General features: G+C 43.2%; 2 protein-coding genes across 3 annotated transcripts in view; one reads left to right on the top strand and one right to left on the bottom strand.

Moving 5' to 3' along the window:
• abca4a (ATP binding cassette subfamily A member 4a) overlaps nucleotides 1–4081 on the top strand; it is a 53818-nt gene extending 49737 nt beyond the window's left edge. For both annotated transcript variants that reach the window (XM_021620505.3, XM_021620504.3), the window contains exons 43-48: nucleotides 1488–1594; nucleotides 1785–1926; nucleotides 2276–2410; nucleotides 2538–2734; nucleotides 2959–3208; nucleotides 3845–4081. In XM_021620505.3, the coding sequence (XP_021476180.3) occupies nucleotides 1488–1594; nucleotides 1785–1926; nucleotides 2276–2410; nucleotides 2538–2734; nucleotides 2959–3208; nucleotides 3845–3967 (954 nt within the window). In that variant the 3' untranslated portion in view covers nucleotides 3968–4081. The remainder of the gene's footprint in view (nucleotides 1–1487; nucleotides 1595–1784; nucleotides 1927–2275; nucleotides 2411–2537; nucleotides 2735–2958; nucleotides 3209–3844) is intronic.
• A 2699-nt stretch (nucleotides 4082–6780) lies between these two features.
• tecrl2a (trans-2,3-enoyl-CoA reductase-like 2a) lies at nucleotides 6781–18914 on the bottom strand. Its single transcript, XM_036935185.2, has 12 exons — nucleotides 18483–18914; nucleotides 13392–13442; nucleotides 13177–13228; nucleotides 12898–12942; nucleotides 10110–10213; nucleotides 9839–9954; nucleotides 9528–9633; nucleotides 9006–9078; nucleotides 8794–8837; nucleotides 8549–8698; nucleotides 8166–8211; nucleotides 6781–7994 (listed from the first exon to the last, which is right to left on the bottom strand). The coding sequence occupies exons 1-12, from the start codon at nucleotides 18504–18506 to the stop codon at nucleotides 7867–7869; spliced, it is 939 nt and encodes a 312-aa protein (XP_036791080.1). The 5' UTR covers nucleotides 18507–18914; the 3' UTR covers nucleotides 6781–7866.
• Between the last annotated feature and the right edge of the window lie 2266 nt (nucleotides 18915–21180).

Here is a 21180-nt window from a genome sequence, read left to right as displayed (position 1 = left end):
GCTTTCTTCTTGCCACTCTTCCATAAAGGCCAGATTTGTGCAATATACGACTGATTCTCCCACCTCAGCTGTAGATCTCTGCAGTTCATCCAGAGTGATCATGGGCCTCTTGGCTGCATCTCTGATCAGTCTTCTCCTTGTATGAGCTGAAAGTTTAGAGGGACGACCAGGTCTTGGTAGATTTGCAGTGGTCTGATACTCCTTCCATTTCAATATTATCGCTTGCACAATGCTCCTTGGGATGTTTAAAGCTTGGGAAATCTTTTTGTATCCAAATCCGGCTTTAAACTTCTTCACAACAGTATCTCGGACCTGCCTGATGTGTTCCTTGTTCTTCATGATGCTCTCTGCGCTTTTAACGGACCTCTGAGACTATCACAGTGCAGGTGCATTTATACGGAGACTTGATTACACACAGGTGGATTGTATTTATCATCATTAGTCATTTAGGTCAACATTGGATCATTCAGAGATCCTCACTGAACTTCTGGAGAGAGTTTGCTGCACTGAAAGTAAAGGGGCTGAATAATTTTGCACGCCCAATTTTTCAGTTTTTGAATTGTTAAAAAAGTTTGAAATATCCAATAAATTTCGTTCCACTTCATGATTGTGTCCCACTTGTTGTTGATTCTTCACAAAAAAATACAGTTTTATATCTTTATGTTTGAAGCCTGAAATGTGGCAAAAGGTCGCAAAGTTCAAGGGTGCCGAATACTTTCGCAAGGCACTGTAGTTGCCGGTGATGTCTGGTGAGGACCTGCCTTACAACAGGCTGGACTGAGGGCTTGTAGGCCTATCTCAGCCTATTGTGGACAGTCTGAGCACCGATGGAGGGATTGTGCATTCCTGGTGTAACTCGGGCAGTTGTTGTTGTCATCCTGTACCTGTCCCACAGGTGTGATGTTCGGATGTACCGATCCTGTGCAGGTGTTGTTACACGTGGTCAGCCACTGCGAGGACAATTAGCTGTCCATTCTGTCTCCCTGTAGCGCTGTCTTAGGTGTCTCACAGTACGGACATTGCAATTCTTTGCCCTGGCCACATCTGCAGTCCTCGTGCCTCCTTGCAGCATGCCTAAGGCAAATTCACGCAGATAAGCAGGGACCCTGGGCATCTTTCCTTTGGTGTTTGTCAGAGTCAGTAGAAAGGCCTCTTTAGTGTCCTAAGTTTTCATAACTGTGACCTTAATTGCCTACCTTCTAGAAGTTGTTAGTGTCTTAACGACCGTTCCACAGGTGCATGTTCATTAATTGTTCATGGTTAATTGAACAAGCATGGGAAACAGTGTTTAAACCCTTTACAATGAAGATCTGTGAAGTTATTTGGATTTTAACAAATTATCTTTGAAAGACAGCATCCTGAAAAGGGGACATTTCTTTTTTTTCTGAGTTTAATACCACAGCTATACAGCACGGGAAGGTGACGTGTAGAGACCCAGTGATAAAATATTTTCTCATCATCCTTTTCTCCCCTCCTTCTCTCCCCAGTGCTTTGGGCTTCTGGGTGTGAACGGAGCAGGGAAGACTACCACCTTTAAAATGCTGACCGGAGACACTGATGTCAGCTCAGGAGAAGCCTCTGTCACTGGTCACAGGTACAGGGCATGGGGCATTGCCATATTGCCATATGCTTCCTCAATCACAGTTGGCATGATCAATGTTTTTACCGATGTTCTTGATATCATTAGTAAATAACAGTGGACCTAAAACAGAGCCCTGTGGCACACCAGAGCACAGCCCTATGCTTTTCACCTGTAATCGTACCTTTCTTCCCTGTCCCTGCAGCATCCTTACCAATATCCTGGACGTGCACCAGAACATGGGCTACTGCCCCCAGTTTGATGCCATAGATGATCTGCTGACTGGCAGAGAGCACCTCCATCTGTATGCCCGCCTCAGAGGGGTGCCTGAGTCCGAGATCAGCAAGGTGAGGCTGTGGTCAGAGGTCAGGGCTTAGGTTCTGAGTTTAGAGGCTAGGGTTAGGGTCATGGTTAGAACAATGAACGTTTTTGAACTCAAATGAATAGCTATATCCTCCTCAGTGTGTTCATGTATTTCACAAATCCATATGTTTATCTACCCTTTATTGACCCTGGCCATGACCTCACTCTCCGAAGTTGTCTCAGGGAGAGTTGCGATATGCAAAAAAACTACATTTAATGTGTGAAATAGGACAAATATAAGCACCCACCAAATTATTATTGTTATTGTATTATTATTTATTTATTTATTTAGCCAGGTAGAGGTGGCAATAATGTGTCCTTCTGCTGCCTCAGGTGGCAGACTGGGCAATTCAGAAGCTGGGTCTGGCTGACTATGCTGGCCATACAGCCGGGACCTACAGCGGCGGCAACAAGAGAAAACTATCCACAGCCATTGCCATGATCGGCTGTCCTCCACTGGTCCTGCTGGTGAGCTTACTCACTTTGGAGTCACCCATGGGCCTGCAGTTAGGGGGTTAAGGGGAAATCAGAAATGGTTCTGTATTCTGCTTGCTAGTGTGTATCTGAAGATGTTTCTATGTGTGTTACTATCCAGGACGAGCCCACGACAGGCATGGACCCCCACTCACGTCGTTTCCTGTGGAACTCCATAATGAGTGTAATCCAAGATGGCCGAGCAGTGGTCCTCACCTCACACAGTATGGAGGAGTGTGAGGCTCTGTGTACCCGTCTGGCTATTATGGTCAATGGCACCTTCCAGTGTCTTGGTACCATCCAGCACCTCAAATACAAGTAGGTTCTGTCTCTATTTACTTCAGATATAGTTACTACTGAAGAGTTTAGTGTGTAGATCTGAAACCGACAACGTTAACGCTACTGCCTAAATGTTACAGTACAAACTCTTAAAGGAAAATACAATTTCCCTGCTGTAATTCATGTACCTTCTTCATCTGTACCCAATTATCTACTATGAGTCTAACCAGCCCTGGATTGTATTGGACTGTGTGTTTTTGTAGGTTTGGTGATGGTTACGTGGTCACCATGAAGATCCAGGCCTCCACACCAGGTTGTCCCCCAGACCTGAACCCAGCCGAGGCCTTCATGGAGACCACCTTCCCTGGCTGTGTCCAGAGGGAGAAACACTACAACACTCTGCAGTATGAAATCGCCTCTTCCTCCCTGGCTAGGATCTTCCAGCTGGTCCTGGCCAACAAGGACCGCCTCAATATAGAGGACTACACCGTCTCCCAGACGACACTAGATCAGGTAAACACCCAGCTAGTCTTTCTCGCTCAACTTTATTATTGAAGGTCTAGCTAGCGAGACAGAGACTTTGAGTATGGCTCATGAGATAATTACTAAACAGAGATGAATGGACAGTGGCCAGGAAATATATTGTATGTTGTATATTGATTGAAGTTTAGTAAGAAACACCTAAGAAATCTATGGACTTAGGGTTAAAAAAACAGCAACCAAAATACCAATACTTGCACCCTCCATTGTTAGTATTTGATGTAACAAATACAGTACCTCTCAATAGTTGCATCTATTGATAAGCAAAGTAAATATAGTTGGAATTGAAACCATCGTATTCTGACAGCGTTTCTCAAGTTGTACGGTCATGTGTTAAATAGACTCCTGCGTCACCCACATTCTTACACGTCAGCCATCTTCTATCCAGTGTCATTTTTCCTCATGCCGTCTTGCAGGACATCAAAGAATAATAGGCTGACTTTTTGGATCTTCATTCTGTGAAATTCTGTGAATGTAAGATGTTTATTCTTTGGTATGTGTATCCCCCCAGGTATCGTGTTCTTTTCTCATTTTTATCCAAGGTTAATAAGTGTCCATTTTGGTTCTTGACTGTGTTTATTCCCTGGTGTATCTCTCTCCTCTCACCAGGTGTTTGTGAACTTTGCCAAGCAGCAATCAGGAGAGGACGACGGAATGGTGCTGCACCCGAGGGCCGCTGGGGCACGGAGAAAAGAAATCAAGGTCACACCCCTAAGTTGTCTGGGGAAATGAACCGTCCCTCCCCACACGCACAGACACACACACGGGCGCGTTTGTGCGTAAACACTTTCACACACCCACACAAATGCACGCGTAAACATACACACACACACACACACACACACACACACCAGAAACTCAGACAGGAATAGTTGTCTGGGGAATTGAACGCTCCTAGAGGAACGTGGAGGATAGTGGAGAAGGTTGACTAGTTGGTGACACTACTGGTGACTGGTGAGAGACTAGTTGGTGACACTACTGGTGACTGGTGAGAGACTAGTTGGTGACACTACTGGTGACTGGTGAGAGACTAGTTGGTGACACTACTGGTGACTGGTGAGAGACTAGTTGGTGACACTACTGGTGACTGGTGAGAGACTAGTTGGTGACAATACGGGTGACTGGTGAGAGACTAGTTGGTGACACTACTGGTGACTGGTGAGAGACTAGTTGGTGACACTACTGGTGACTGGTGAGAGACTAGTTGGTGACACTACTGGTGACTGGTGAGAGACTAGTTGGTGACAATACGGGTGACTGGTGAGAGACTAGTTGGTGACACTACTGGTGACTGGTGAGAGACTAGTTGGTGACAATACTGGTGACTGGTGAGAGACTAGTTGGTGACACTACTGGTGACTGGTGAGAGACTAGTTGGTGACAATACTGGTGACTGGTGAGAGACTAGTTGGTGACACTACTGGTGACTGGTGAGAGACTAGTTGGTGACACTACTGGTGACTGGTGAGAGACTAGTTGGTGACACTACTGGTGACTGGTGAGAGACTAGTTGGTGACACTACTGGTGACTGGTGAGAGACTAGTTGGTGGCAATACTGGTGACTGGTGAGAGACTAGTTGGTGGCAATACTGGTGACTGGTGAGAGACTAGTTGGTGGCAATACGGGTGACTGGTGAGAGACTAGTTGGTGGCAATACTGGTGACTGGTGAGAGACTAGTTGGTGGCAATACGGGTGACTGGTGAGAGACTAGTTGGTGGCAATACTGGTGACTGGTGAGAGACTAGTTGGTGACAATACGGGTGACTGGTGAGAGACTAGTTGGTGGCAATACGGGTGACTGGTGAGAGACTAGTTGGTGGCAATACGGGTGACTGGTGAGAGACTAGTTGGTGACAATACGGGTGACTGGTGAGAGACTAGTTGGTGACACTACGGGTGACTGGTGAGAGACTAGTTGGTGGCAATACGGGTGACTGGTGAGAGACTAGTTGGTGACACTACTGGTGACTGGTGAGAGACTAGTTGGTGACACTACTGGTGACTGGTGAGAGACTAGTTGGTGACACTACTGGTGACTGGTGAGAGACTAGTTGGTGACACTACTGGTGACTGGTGAGAGACTAGTTGGTGGCAATACTGGTGACTGGTGAGAGACTAGTTGGTGGCAATACTGGTGACTGGTGAGAGACTAGTTGGTGGCAATACGGGTGACTGGTGAGAGACTAGTTGGTGGCAATACTGGTGACTGGTGAGAGACTAGTTGGTGGCAATACGGGTGACTGGTGAGAGACTAGTTGGTGGCAATACTGGTGACTGGTGAGAGACTAGTTGGTGACAATACGGGTGACTGGTGAGAGACTAGTTGGTGGCAATACGGGTGACTGGTGAGAGACTAGTTGGTGGCAATACGGGTGACTGGTGAGAGACTAGTTGGTGACAATACGGGTGACTGGTGAGAGACTAGTTGGTGACACTACTGGTGACTGGTGAGAGACTAGTTGGTGACACTACTGGTGACTGGTGAGAGACTAGTTGGTGACAATACGGGTGACTGGTGAGAGACTAGTTGGTGACACTACTGGTGACTGGTGAGAGACTAGTTGGTGACACTACTGGTGACTGGTGAGAGACTAGTTGGTGGCAATACGGGTGACTGGTGAGAGACTAGTTGGTGGCAATACGGGTGACTGGTGAGAGACTAGTTGGTGACACTACTGGTGACTGGTGAGAGACTAGTTGGTGACACTACTGGTGACTGGTGAGAGACTAGTTGGTGACACTACTGGTGACTGGTGAGAGACTAGTTGGTGGCAATACGGGTGACTGGTGAGAGACTAGTTGGTGACACTACTGGTGACTGGTGAGAGACTAGTTGGTGACACTACTGGTGACTGGTGAGAGACTAGTTGGTGACACTACTGGTGACTGGTGAGAGACTAGTTGGTGGCAATACGGGTGACTGGTGAGAGACTAGTTGGTGACACTACTGGTGACTGGTGAGAGACTAGTTGGTGACACTACTGGTGACTGGTGAGAGACTAGTTGGTGACACTACTGGTGACTGGTGAGAGACTGATTGAAAGAAGAAACTTATTCCCAGCAGTTGCAGCGCTACATTTCTGCAAGAAAATTGTAACATTGAACTGTTACCAAAAACAAAGCCTGTATCCGCTTCATATGCTCGTATACTGCCAAGGAAGATGATCCGTTTTGTTTTGGCCTTTGTTTTTTGATAAATGAACATCTACTAGTGCAATATAGAATTTGACTGTAAAAATACATTTGCTGTTATTGAATTCATATTGAAATGATGATCTGATTTTGTAAGCCTATATGTACTGTTCAAACATTGCGCTTCCTTGTGTGTATGCAATTTTTAAGTTCTATGTAAATGGCAGATAAATGATTAGTTTGCAAATCAGAGATTATTTTTACAACAAAATATATATATATATATATATATAAATTGTCTCTGCAATAATAATAATTTCCAATAAACATTTTCTGTAAACACTGATTGATTCTTTGTGAAATATGCATGACTCTCCTTTTAGATACATTGACACGATAGAAGACTTATCTTTGAAATTATCGAAATTATTTATTTGATATTTACACTTTGTATACAAAACGAGTTTGGCTATCATTTGTACAGTATATAAACAGGTACCTGTTGCATCTAGTAACACCTGAGAATTTGACAGATTGTAGTTATCTTGAACGATATATAAAGTAATACATTACTGAATTATCCTCAACTGTCTGACAAAGGTAAAAGCATCAGGTTGTTCGTTACATTCAAACATCTACAGCTTCATTGTAGAGGGGGAAATAATCAGCTTGCAAACTTAGACATCTCCTAATTCTGTGTTCCATCTCCTGGTTCTAGAACTCAGCTTTCCCTACTGAAAATAGCCCCGTTACACTTCAGTCATAATAAAGACTTCCTTAGCAGGTATATCATATCAAGTTACACACACACACATTTCCTCTAGGAAATGACAATAACTTATTACTAAATAATATGGTAGATTATATAGAACTTCAATCATGTATTCATAACTTCATAGTTTTCAGATGATTGCCACTCTGTAGACTAAGAATGCCAACAATTGTCGGAACATTCAGTAGCTGCACTGTACATGATCAGTAACAGGACTTTTTTATTTTATTTCACCTTTATTTAACCAGGTAGGCTAGTTGAGAACAAGTTCTCATTTGCAACTGCGACCTGGACTAATACCTGGACTAATACCTGGACTAATACCAATGACTCCTTAATAAGGCTGTGTTTCAATGATTGAACTAAACATTATCAATGCAGAAATGATCATTAGCAGTTCATCAACAGTATTGTTGAGATGAGACATTCCTTTCTGTCAATTCACTATTATATATTCATTAAAAGTTCATCCACACGTCAACAATACTCCATGTCTATGAATCTTTTACCCGGTTGGTTTCCTCCTCTTTCTAAGACAATGGCATAGTCTAACCTTGCATAGTGGTTGTTGAAAACATAACAGACCATTGCCATGGCGATAGATGAAGGAGCAGTGGGTCTTCTTGCTTTGTGAGAAACACAGTAACCCACTAATGATCACAACCTTTCAAGCAGGCTGAAGACCCCAATGCTCCAGTCCGAATGGTAAACCTTTGTAGCGTGGTCAGAGGAGGAGCGGGATGATTGGCATGCGCAGGTGAGGGTAGTCCTTAAACTCCCTGGAGTAGGTTTTATGCTTCCCTTTGGCCCAGATGGTCATCTGGATGAAAGCTAAGAAGGTGAACAAGGCCACTGTGGAGAGACGGAAAAAATAATAGAGCGTGTATTGTACCTTAGTGGCAACAAAGTGCAACACACAAACGAGTTGTGTATATAAAATGCCTGGGTGAGTAAAATGGCCAACATATTAATTAGATACTAGAAAACAAGAAAATGTTTAAAATATGATATGAATCAACTGACCTGGTAGACACTGGGTCATGACAGAGAAACTCGCCCAGGCTCCTACCTAAATATAAGAAATACAGATATTTTGTTACTCCATTGATATTCCATATTATTAACAGACTCTTCCCGACTAGCAAACATTGAGCATTCCATAAACCTCTGCTATATAGTCAGAACACATTGTCATAGGGCTCCCAAGTGGCGCAGCGGTCTAAGGCACTGCATCTCAGTGCTAGAGGCGTCACTGGTTCGATACCAGGCTGTATCACAACCGGCTGTGATTGGGAGTACCATAAGGCAGCGCACTATTTTCCCAGCATCGTCCAGGTTTGGCATAGTCTAAGAATTTGTTCTTAACTGACTTGCCTAGTTAAATAAAACATATCCTTCAGCCTTACCTCGTAGGTATAATTGGGGCAGGACACGAAGAAGAACAGCCATGTGAATGGGTTCTTCGTTGGGTGAGGGAACCTTCTGCACTTGGGCCCACCTTCTGCCTTGAGGTTATTCAGGGCCACGTGAATGGAGAAATTCCCTAACTCACAGAGCTGCAGTCAAAACACAAACACATATCGTCCAAGTCATCTGTAATAATGATGTCTCATGTTTATGACCTCATTGGGTGTCTGTCAGCAATACATACCACAAATATGGCCAGTGCATAGTTCACTTGCATATCCCCATACGCTGTGGAGAGATATAAGCCAGTGGTTAGTTTAGATGTTTTGGTGAGCCCACAATAATTCCTATTATTGTGATGTGGTGTACCTATTTATGGAGTACAGGAGGGACTCCTGTCTTGAGTGGCATTGAGTGGAGGCATTGAGTGGTAAGCCTGAATGATAGAGGACTTACATGGTGGTGTATACAGTGGATGGTTGATGTAGAAGGCCAACCATGCTGAGAAGGCCCAGTAATATACACAGTTCTGACAGAAAGAGAGGTAAAAACACCAGTAAAGATACTGTCAGATTGGCAGTGTTTCCAATTAAAGTCATATGTTATTATTGTGAAATATTTCAATGGCATGTCTATGAGAGAATTATACTGTTGCAGTGTATTTGATAGGACAATGACAGAACATCACTGTATGTTTTGTATTGAGAATTTGAGGAGCAGTAGTTGTTAATGACAATGTATTGTAAAGTACATGACCCTAATGTAAAGGAGCACTGTAAAGTATGATAGTAGTACTATAAAGTGCATGACTCTAACGTAAAGGCAGCACTGTAAAGTATGATAGTAGTACTGTAAAATACATGCCTCTAATGTAAAGGAGCACTGTAAAGTATGATAGTAGCACTATAAAATGCATGGCCTTAAAGTAAAGTAGCTCAAGTCAAAGTGAAACAGTGTTCTGGAGTATGTGGTCCATACCCTGACTATAGTCCTGAGAGGCATGGTACCATGGGAGAACCGGTGCACAAAGATAGCCTCAATCAACCTCTTGATGTAGTGGCAGGTGTGACAGGCACAGGCTAGTCTGAAGGAGAGAAGAGAGAGAGAGAGAAAGAAAGACAAAGAGAAGATAGGAAGGAAGATCGTCAGGTGGGGAGAGAGAGAAAGGTAAGGACAAGAGAGGCGGAGGGGGGATGGAGGCGAAGAAAGAGAAAGACAGACAAGTGTGGGATTTGGATGTTAGCTAAAACTGATCCGTATATTACTGGGAGTGTTAGTGACTGACTTACGTGACCACTGAGTAGGGGCTGGAGGTGAACACATCCTGGTGTGAGTAGATGTACGGAGCTCGGAAATAGAACAGGAGGTAGATAAACAGAGGACCAAGGTACTCCGCTAAAAACACCTGCCAATAGAAGAAAAGGGTTTACGATGTCCAAGATGTCATTACACACGTCAAATCAACATGAGACTTGAAAGACGAGGCTCATGTCAAATATCAAAGTTAATAAGAGTTTGATGGGGGACAGTTTGAATCTTTATTATGTCACAGCCTCTTACCATTGTCCACCCAACCTGTGGGCCCAGGTCCTTAAAATATATGGTTGCTGTGGTCCCAACTGGTAGGTTTTGTAATACATCGTCATCCCTCAGTGATTTTCCTTCTGAAAAAACATTATAAACAAGACCTTGTGAAAATAAACTGCAGAGATGGGTTGTCCTGCTCCTTTTCTCACAGAGCAAGGACTTCATTTGCCATGTAAAATGTATTGGATTCTAAGAATATTTCTCTATTAGAACCAAGTCATTGTTCATGTTCTCTTGTCCTACGAGCTCAGCTAGGTGACCTTACTCCTAACCTGTTACATGGAAGAATAATTGAATGTAATTTTAGTGTAAGCTCAACAGGGCAGATATTGACCCATTTAGCTACAGTGTTTTCTGCTAAATGAGATTGCATAACGGTAGACCTTTGCTCTTCAGTAATAAGCTACAGTGGGAAGAAAAAGTATGTGAACCCTTTAGAGTTACCTAGATTTCTGCATAAATTGGTCATAAAATTGTATCTGATCTTCATCTAAGTCACAACAATAGACAAACACAGTCTGCTTAAACTAATAACACTAATAACATGTCTTTATTGAACACACCGTGTGAACATTCACAGTGCAGGGTGGAAAAAGTATGTGAATCCTTGGATTTAATAACAGGTTGACCCTCCTTTGGCAGCAATAACCTTAACCAAACGTTTTCTGTAGTTGCAGATCGGACCTGCACAACGGTCAGGAGGCACTTTGGACCATTCCTCTTTACAATACTGTTTCAGTTCCACAATATTCTTGGGATGTCTGGTGTGAACCGCTCTCTTGAGGTCATGCCACAGCATCTCAATCGGGTTGAGGTCAGGACTGACTGGGCCACTCCAGAAGGCGTTTTGTCTTCTGTTCAAGCCATTCTGTTGTTGATTTACTTCTCTATTTTGGGTTATTGTCCTGTTGCATCACCTAACTTCTGTTGAGCTTCAATTGGACGGACAGATAGCCTTACATTCTCCTGCAAAATGTCTTGATACATTTGTGAATTCATTCTTCCAGGCCCTGAGGCAGCAAAGCAGCCCCGAACCATGATGCTCCCTCCACCTTTGGTTGTTCAATGGAGAGTACCAAGGTGCAGCTTGGTGAGTGTACATTTTCTTTATTTTAAATCAAAATGATGCCAAACAAAACACTAAACACTACAAAAACAAACCGTGAAGCTCAAAAGCAAAGTGCTCTAAACAGAGTCAACCTCCCACAAACACAGGTGGGAAAAAGGGCGCCTAAGTATGGTTCCCAATCAGAGACAACGATAGACAGCTGTCCCTGATTGAGAACCATACCCGGCCAAACACAAAGAAATAGAAAACATAGAACACAAAACATAGAATGCCCACCCCAACTCACGCCCTGAACAAACCAAAATAGAGACATAAAAAGGATCTCTAAGGTCAGGGCGTGACAATATCTTACAGTTAGGAAAAGGTTTTGATGTTGGTGTGCTGTGCCTTTTTTTCTCCACACATAGTGATGTGTGTTCCTTCCGAACAACACAACTTTTGGTTGAATGTCCCCATAATATTTTGCCAATAGCGCTGTGGAACATCCAGGTGTTCTTTTGCGAACTTCAGACGTGCAGCAATGTTTTATTTGGATAGCAGTGGCTTCTTCCATGGTGTCCTCCCATGAACACCATTCTTGTTTAGTGTTTGACGTATTGTAGACTCATCAACAGAAATGTTAGCATCTTCCAGAGATTTCTGTAAGTCTTTAGCTGACACTAGTATTCTTCTTAACCTTATTGAGCATTCTGCGCTGTGCTCTTCCAGTCATCTTTGCAGGACGGCCACTCCTAGGGAGAGTAGCAACAGTGCTGAAATTTCTCCATTTATAGACAATTTGTGTTACCGTTTCTGAGTTTTAGAGATACTTTTGTAACCCTTTCCAGCTTTATGCAAGGCAAAAATTCTTAATCTTAGGTCTTCTGACATCTATTTTGTTTGAGACATGGTTCACATCAGGCAATGCTTCTTGTGAGTAGCAAACTCACATTTTGTGAGTGTTTTTTATGGGGCGGGGCAGCTCTAACCAACATCTCCAATCTCGTCTCATTGATTGGACTCCAGGTTAGCTGACTCCTGACTCCAATTAGCTTTTGGAGAAGTCATTAGTCTAGGAGTTAACATACTTTTTCCAACCTACACTGTGAATGTTTAAATTATGTATTCAATATAGAAAATAAAAATACACTTTTTTTGTTATTAGTTTAAGCATACTGGGTTTGTCTATTGTTGTGACTTAGATGAAGATCAGATACAATTTTATGTAATTCCAAAGGGTTCACATACTTTTTCTTGCCACTGTATATTAAGAGTGCACATGCTTGTTCACATGAGATCACATGAGATCATTAGGTTGTAAACATCAGGGAATTTTTATTTTATTTTATCTTTATTTTACTGAACTAGGTAAGTCAGTTAAGATCAAATTCTAATTTACAATGACAGCCTACTCCAGCCAATTGTGCACCACCCTATGGGACTCCCAATCATAGCCAGATGTGAGACAGCCTGGATTCGAACCAGGTACTATAATGCAGTGCCTTAGACCGCTGCGCCACTCGGGAGCCCAAATCATTTATTAGATGTTTAGCTTTTGTTTCAGCTTTTAACTTTGTAGATTGTATTGTATTAAATATCAAATTTAATCAAATCTTTAAAAACAAATGAGGATGTAAAACTGAGTAACTCAACACGCTGCTGTAGTTTAGATTGATAGTACTAGTAATCTAAGCACATACAGTATTCACTTACTGGGGTCGAGCTTGAGGTCCTGTCTGGCTGGATACAACTGTTGATCTGAGACACACACACACACACACACACACACACACACACACACACACACACACACACACACGCAAACACACACACACACACACACACACACACACACACACACACACACATTTTAATTTGACTGCAGGCCTAGTAGTAAGTAATCAGAATGGAGTAGACTTCAGCTGTGGTGTTCTCATTGCCTCTGACAGTTCCAGGCTCAATAGACATAGCATCTAGTCAACAAACACATACATGACTTGTGAAAAAGACTCTTGATTTCTCCTATTGTAGCATGGGGCTCCACCTGGAAATAGAGACCACATATCAGTGATATGAGTATAAGTAACACCAACATATTAAAATGCTTCCATGATAAGCTAGATGTTCAAGCTCCTGCTATTTGTACTGTAATTCATGTCCTGAAGGTTTTGTCAGGACTAATAGCCAGGGTGTGGGCTGTAACCTACCTTATCTAGAAAACAAAGCTGTTGCCTGGTCCTGCCATCCAGAACCTCCACCTGTGGGAGAGAAAACCTGGTGTGTGACATCAAACAGTAGACAGTAGCTAGTAAGCAGCATGTAAAACCTCTGGACATTACACAATACCTACAGGAGGACTGGCACATCAACAAGTTCAGTATAATTGTCAGTGAATCAGGAAGTGTCAGTGTGATAATCTGTTGATAGCATCGAGACCTCTCCGCTGACTCATCAACACTTCCCAGAAGTAACACCCTGACCTTAGCCAGCCTCACTCTCAAGAAGCAGAAAACAAAGACAAAGAAAAAGATGAAGAAGAAGGTTCAATGCAGCTTTCTTAGTGGCTTCTTCAAGTAACACACAGCCTATAGCAGGCTTCTGTCTCTCTTAGCGTGGGTATTCAATCATACCTTCACCATTGTCATGGAAAGCCACGGAGATCACGTTTTCAGGCTCGATTTGTCCAAATTGAAGTTGAGAGGACAGCTTGCATCTAATTCTTCATCCAGTCAAACTGCCTTTGAGTCAACATCTTACCAACTGTCCCCTGACACCACCAGATAGCTCCACTCAAGACAATATTGATAATCTCACCCAGGAGCACCCTTCAGTCACAGCATGGCCACCTAGATTATGACATGACCTTCATAAACCAAACGTGTAGGTCGAAAAGAGAATCCTTCCTTTTTACGATGGGTGACTTTACGAACTAGTCCAAGTCAAGAAGGATGCGTCGGGTCTGGCGGAGGTTGCAGTGGAAGCAGATCTTTTTAATCTAAATTAGCCTTTGTCAGGTGGTGATCTACCGTATATGCACAGAGAGGCCCGTCGGCAGGCAGCTGCAATCTGCCCTGAAAGCACTCGGTGCTCCATCCATAGTGTGGAGCTCAGCAGAGCTGTCGTATCTGAATTGCTCTTTTACTGGATAGTGTAATAACCCTCTAATGGATACCTAAAGATTTGCTGAATGCACAGCTAAAGAAATGAACAGAGAGAGGGGGAGAGGGAGAGAGGGGGAGGGGTGGAGAGAGCGAGAGGTCCACCAAGGATGGACAAAGAGTTGATTACATCCTCACCCCTGCTTGCCTGTGATGTAATGTTTTGATGTTATGATGTTCTATTGCATCAGAGAGTTATCATAACTGCATTACAGGGGTGTTTGTTTGTCCTGCAGATGGTGTGCGAGGAGTGTCAGGGGTGTCATCAGCGCGGTGTCGTGTAAAAACACTTTGTACTCAGTGTCGTGGTGCCCTTGTCAATCCAATTATCATAGATGTCTCTCCCCTCTCAGGGGGACACAAGGCTCTGCCGATGGAGGACGGAGAGAGAGAGCGAGAGAGAGAGAGAGAGGAAGAGAGCGAGAGAGCGAGAGAGAACGAGAGAGAGCGAGAAAGCGCGCGAGAGAGAGCGCGAGAGAGAGAGAGAGACAGAGTGAGAGAGAGGGAGAGAGAGAGAGAGAGAGCGAGAGAGAGAGTGAGAGAGAGAGGGAGAGAGTGAGAGAGAGAAAGAGAGTGAGAGAGCGAGAGAGACCGAGAAAGAGCCCGAGAGAGAAAGAGACAGAGTGAGAGAGAGGGAGAGAGTGTGCACGTGCTAGAGTGCAAAGTCGTGCTAGTGTCAAACCAGAGAGCTGCGAGAAAGAGAAGCCTGTAAATGTAAAAGTCCTGTAATTGCTGATCTACAACCTACACCATATCATAACTGACCATAAGGGAATGACAATTGAATTGAAGGCAACAGTAAATGGCGTAGCACATAGGTGTATTCACTTTGCATTGCCTACTCCAGGCCGCTCACGCAGAGATACTAAATGATTGAGATGTCTATTCTCTCTTTAAAAGCTGTCAGGCCCCTCCCCTGGCCAGACAATGACTGTTGTTGTAAATCAGCTCTTTTTTCAATCAGGAGCAGTTGATTTCTGTGCTCTCCCTATTGACAGCCTGCCTTAAATCTGCCCTAGCCTCCACTCCAGCTGCTGTAAATACACTAGTAATGATGAGTGATGGACAAGGCCTTCCCAGCAACACACTCTAAGTAATGGCTGACAGATCCACTGATGTCTCTGAGTGCTGGAGCTAGTGTTTTAGCTAAAGATGCTTTAGGGTTCTAGCTAAAACACCGGGACTGATGAATGAATTTACATTTTAGTCATTTACAGACACTCTTATCCAGAGCAACTAGGGTTAAGTGCTTTGTTCAAGGACACATCAGCAGATGTTTAATCTATTCAGCTCAAGGATTTGAACCAGTGACCTGTTAGTTGCTGGCCTACGCTCTTACCTGACCCCCAGGTCAGGTAGCCTAATATATTTCTGTGTCAAATCGTCTATTGGCGCATTAACCATGTTTCCATGCAAATTGTCATTGAACTTCCTAAATATCGATAAAACAAAATACATTTGATGGGTGGACAATTTTTTGTTGGTTAAATCATTCGATAAATGGCATTGGAAACAATTGTTTGCATAATTATTGAAAAAATAACTCTCATGTCACGGTAGATTTGCAGTCACGTGATGCCTTGTTGTGTGGTCCTCCTATTACTAGTTGGAAAAGCATGCAGTTTATTAGGCTACAGAGGAAATAAGTTATAACGAACGTCACAGGGTGGTGAAAGTGCATGTTGATGATCTTGATGCCCTTTCCAGTAAATATTGATTTCTTAATATGCTAGTGACATAATGATTGGTGCTTGGCTGACAATTGACAACTAAAAATGATCTGACTCTTAACCATAATGTCATCATGTAGCCTACCCGGAGCTTTTAGCTCCCAACTGGGCACACACTGGTTGAATCAACGTTTCAATGAAATGACGTTGAACCAACGATGAATAGACGTTGAATTTACGTCTGTCCCCAGTGGGTAGAGAGCATGTGCCAAGATCAGAGTGGGCACATTAAATGGTTTTGGCACATATTTAGCTCTTTATTGCAATACTTTTTTTGTGCCAAAACCTTAGGCAGGGAAATGGGATGGAAAACCAAGACCTTCTGTTTTTTATTCGGCAAATGAAAAGTTATATGACAAAGTGCTTTTTATGCGCACTACGTTATTACGCACAGGTTTTGATGGAACAAGCCAGCTTGATCGAAAACACAACGCTACCGTTAAAATGTACACATTTTCTTGTGCGAGTATTTGAAAATATTTCAAGAAATAGATGGAAACGTAGCTATTGTTAAACAAATGCAATATACATTACAGTGATCCTTCCGATGTTCCGCTGCACCATATAAAGAAAGAACAAATATTAATACATAATATCAGTAGATATGTTTAACCAAACAATAATCCTTAAACTAAAATAAGTAAATAAAATAGATTCATTGAAGTAAATGAAACAAAAAAGGCATCTAGAAATATTAGCATAGGTAATGCTAATATTAACCTATCAGCACAACACTTACATGACATAAGCAAAGTATAAATTCACTAATGCTAGTCTGCTGTCTTGGGATTGCCTTTCACCATTGTGGTCTTTACTTAATAATTATCTAACGAGACGGATACTTGAAGGTGCTGGAGCTGGTGTTTTTGCTAAAGATGTTTTAGTGTTCTAGCTAAAACACTGGGAGTAATGAATGAATAAATGCATTCCTTCATTTACTTTAAAAAAATGTGTGTCAAACTGCCTATTGGCATTGTTAACCAAATATATAATATAATTACAGTTCTTCCGATGTTCCGCTGCACCGCGTAAACGAAGAAAAAATATCAATACATAATTACAGTAGATACAGTTAATAACCAAACAATTACCCTCAAACTAAAATAAGTACATAAAAGTTATTCATCATACAGGTGCCAGGTGATAAATATAAGTAAATTAAACAGAAGAGACATCTAAAAATATTAGCATGGCTAAAGCTAATATTAGCCTGTTATTGCTAATGACATAAATAAGTACCAAGTAAACTAATGCTAGTTTGCTGTCTTTGAGTTGCCTTTCACCCCGTGTTCTTTATTTGAATTAATATCTTACGAGACGGATACTTGAGGTTTCTCTCCCTCATGTTGTTTATCTCTAGACTAGACCACAGCACCGGGAATGTGTGTTCATTTAGCATGTGGCTTCCCTGTAACTCTGACTAGCTCTGAGAACATGCCGGTGGGAGGCTATAAATCAGGCGGCGGACAGACCTGTTGCTCTAGTACTCAATTACACATGCGCTTATTTATGATTAGACCACAGAGAGAGAACTAGCTAGCCTTGCAGACATGCTAATAGAGTTAGCCCAGCTAGCATGGCAGCAGCAATATGCTGTAACACCAAGTCAATGAATGCTAAAGCTAATGACATTATTATTGATTAGATTAGATGTGACACCCCATGGCTCAGCGGCCCCGTGCAAGGCCGTTGGAGGAAACTGAACCGTTTCACATGGCCATAATGGGGATTCACAGAGTTATAATGAGACCAAAGACCAAGGAGGATTTCTCTGAATATTAAAGTCAGACTGCTGTGCTGTCCATTTTATTGCAAAGGTTGTCGCAATTAGAATACGAAAAGGCTGTCAAGTGTGATATAAGATTATCCAAAAAGCTAAATGTGAGAAACGTCTATTTTTACCCAGACAGATCAACAATTTGTCAGAATTATTGCAATGAAATACAATTAGACTGCTAGAATGCTAACTAGCAGTGCAGGGAAGTTTCTCAAGTGTAGTCACTCATCTACACACTTTTCTATAATTGACCACCATCACTCTGTTTGGACTGACGTGACCCAGTATCATTCTAATGGTCAAGACCTTTCTTGACCCACTTCTTGACTCAGACTTCCGTTCTTCTTAATTAGCGTTGACATAAATAATGCTTCATTCGACTGAGGCCTCTTATAAGAGGTTTCAAACTTCTGTGTGTTTGACACACAACAAATACAATAACAGTCCTATTATGCATATCACAGACCTACTGTAGTCATGGTAATGGAAATTAATATTCAACTTTATAAACGTAACTTTTTTCCTCATGCAACCACATGTCAAAGATGTGTTTAAAACGCATCACTTAAAATAGGATTTTAAACTGTTGTGGACGCCTATATGTTCAAGTATACATTCAAACACCAGTCTTACCTCAAAGAAGGTGGTTCTGCTCATATTGTAGGTTTATACAGTATGTCCTTCTCCTATGTTCCTTAGTACAAGTGCCCCTCACACCTCACACACTCTGAAGGAGCAGTTCCTTCCTTTCCCGTGACAATCCCAGCACTGAACCCCTCCTCTCCCTCCTTTACTCCTTCCCTCCCTCCATCTCTCTTTCTCTCACTCCCTGCCCTCACTGCTCATCTGTTCATCTGAGAGTAGCACCACAGACACTCCAGAAACACAACACCCTCAATTTCTCTCCCTCATCCCTCTCTTCTACTCGATGCCAGGGCACTTGGGGAAGTCCTTGGCAGGGTCCAGGCTGACAAAGATAGAAAAAGTATTTGCCAAGTTATGGTTAGGAATGTATCTGGGCTGCAAATTACTGCTGCTTGGCCAGCTGTGAGAAAAAAGAGAGAGAGAGAGAGAGAGAGAGAGAGAGAGAGAGAGAGAGAGATAGGGGGGCAGGCAGACAGACACACATGGTGCAGAGAGAGGAACCCTGCCGAATCCTACAGGAACAGTGACGACTCCTTCCACCACAGCACCCTTGATGCCACCTGCCTAAGGAGAGAGTTATGGTGTAGCTAGCCCCCCCTGTGCCCCTTTCTGTTCATCTGTGTCAGCAGAAGATAATCCCAGTGGACCAGAAGGAAACCTGGCATTGGATGCCTGGCATTGGATGGATGTACTCAGTCACTTGTTCCTACATTGACTAAGCAGTACATTTAACATAGATTATTCTATTCTTCTTGTGCATAATTTTCTGGAAGGACATAATCTACCAGCTCTCTAATTGAATATCGTTGGGATATAAATAGATAGCAATTATAAAAACCCAGCACAGTAAATTATGTGAACTCTTGCACTGTGCATGCCTGTTTCAACCCACAACCTATTGTTCCCACTAAACCGCAGTGTCTGCCAACGAATCAATTACAAGAGCAATATTTCTGTGTCTAACCAATTGGAGCAGTGTTCTGATAGCAGGTCTCTGAGATACTAATACTCTGTGTTTCCCCATTCTCGGGTTCCCTCTTTATATTAAGGGGTTCTTGCGCAACACCAGGGTCGACCGACCGGCCATGCGGGCCCCTTCTTCGAGGCGTTTATGGCTTCACATGCTTTCCCATGCTTTAGGTTTCAGTCCTCTTCGTCTCCTCTCTCTCGCTGTGGTTTCTCCTCAGTCCACCACAGCATACCAGTTATTATTAGGCAGTGGGTTGGAGTGCATGCTTGGCTAGAGGGGGGTTTCTTCTGTATGTCTTGTTAGCAGCCTCTATGCCAGGGCCAACCAAATGCATGAAATGCCAACAGACAGGTGGTGATCAGGGTCCTAATGTCATGTGCTTAGGATGTAGTTCTCATAGTAACCAACTCTGTAGCTGTGTTATTTACGACGTTATGAAGTTAAGGTATGAAGCTTTAACATTTTGATAATTCAATCTAAAACACGCCTGTGTAGGTTAGGGGGAAAGCTGTTTTGAAGATCTCAGCGTGTCTGTCTGTCTGTCTGTCTGTCTGTCTGCCTGTCTCTCTCTCTCTCTCTTTCTATCTCTGCCTGTCTCTCTCTCTCTCTCCCCCTCTCTCTCTCTCTCTCTCTCTCTCTCTCTCTCTCTCTCTCTCTATCACTCTCTCTCCCTCTGTAGTGACTTTCTGGTGCCACCCTCAGTCCCTGTCATTGCGGCACACTAGTTTTTTTCTCCTCTGATGGGAGCCAGGCCTGGTGAGCGCCACCCACGTTACAGAAAGATAAGAGGCTAGGGATGCACTTGATGCTTATTTCTCCCAGAACTAAGACAATGGGACAGGTGTAAGCAATCTGGCAGAGATTTCACTTAGCCTGTTGGAGGGGAGAGGCTCAGTAGAACCATCAAATCAAATTTCAAATCAAATTTATTTATATAGCCCTTCGTACATCAGCTGATATCTCAAAGTGCTGTACAGAAACCCAGCCTAAAACCCCAAACAGCAAGCAATGCAGGTGTAGAAGCACGGTGGCTAGGAAAAACCATCATCATAATGCCTCCACCATCCAGTCACCTCAAATCTGCCATGGGCAGGGGAGAATACTCAAGGGCAGAGGGAAGAGAATATTTGAGAGAGAGAGAGAGAGAGAGAGAGAGAGAGTGAGGGAGAGAGAGAGAGAGACACAGAGAGAGAGAGAGAGAGACAGAGAGCGAGAGAGAGAAAGAGAAAGAGAACGAGAGAGGCAGGCAGACACACATGGTGCAGAGAGAGGAACCCTGCAGAATCCTACAGGAACGGTGACGACTCCTTCCACCACAGCACCCTTGATGCCACCTGAATTTTTCCCTCTGACATCATTGCACACGTGATAGAACAGCACAATATGTATTGCAAATGTTTCTTTTGCAGTGCTGAGCGACGCTCTTCAGCTCGACAACAAAAACAGTATCAAGGGTACAACAGTGGTGGAGTGGCCAGTGGCGCTGTTTCCCCCTACTGCGGATTCCATCTTTAAGGCTGAGCTGCAGGCACCAGGCACATTCCCCATGGGAGTAGACTGCCCTCTACTGGAGAGAGAGGACAGTGGATCTCAGTAGAACTACAGTATAATGTGTGGGCATTCTGATGTTTTGATAATTATGTCTCGCTGCTTTTCACACCGCCATATCATAGATTTCATATGCAATTTCATTATACAAAAATACACGTTGATCAG

The sequence above is a fragment of the Oncorhynchus mykiss genome, chromosome 11, assembly GCF_057628025.1.
Source record: "Oncorhynchus mykiss isolate SJ-2025 chromosome 11, ASM5762802v1, whole genome shotgun sequence".
In the NCBI taxonomy this organism is placed as follows: domain Eukaryota; kingdom Metazoa; phylum Chordata; class Actinopteri; order Salmoniformes; family Salmonidae; genus Oncorhynchus; species Oncorhynchus mykiss.
Note: the sequence above shows the minus strand (reverse complement) of the source record. Positions and strands in the feature narration are given on the sequence as shown.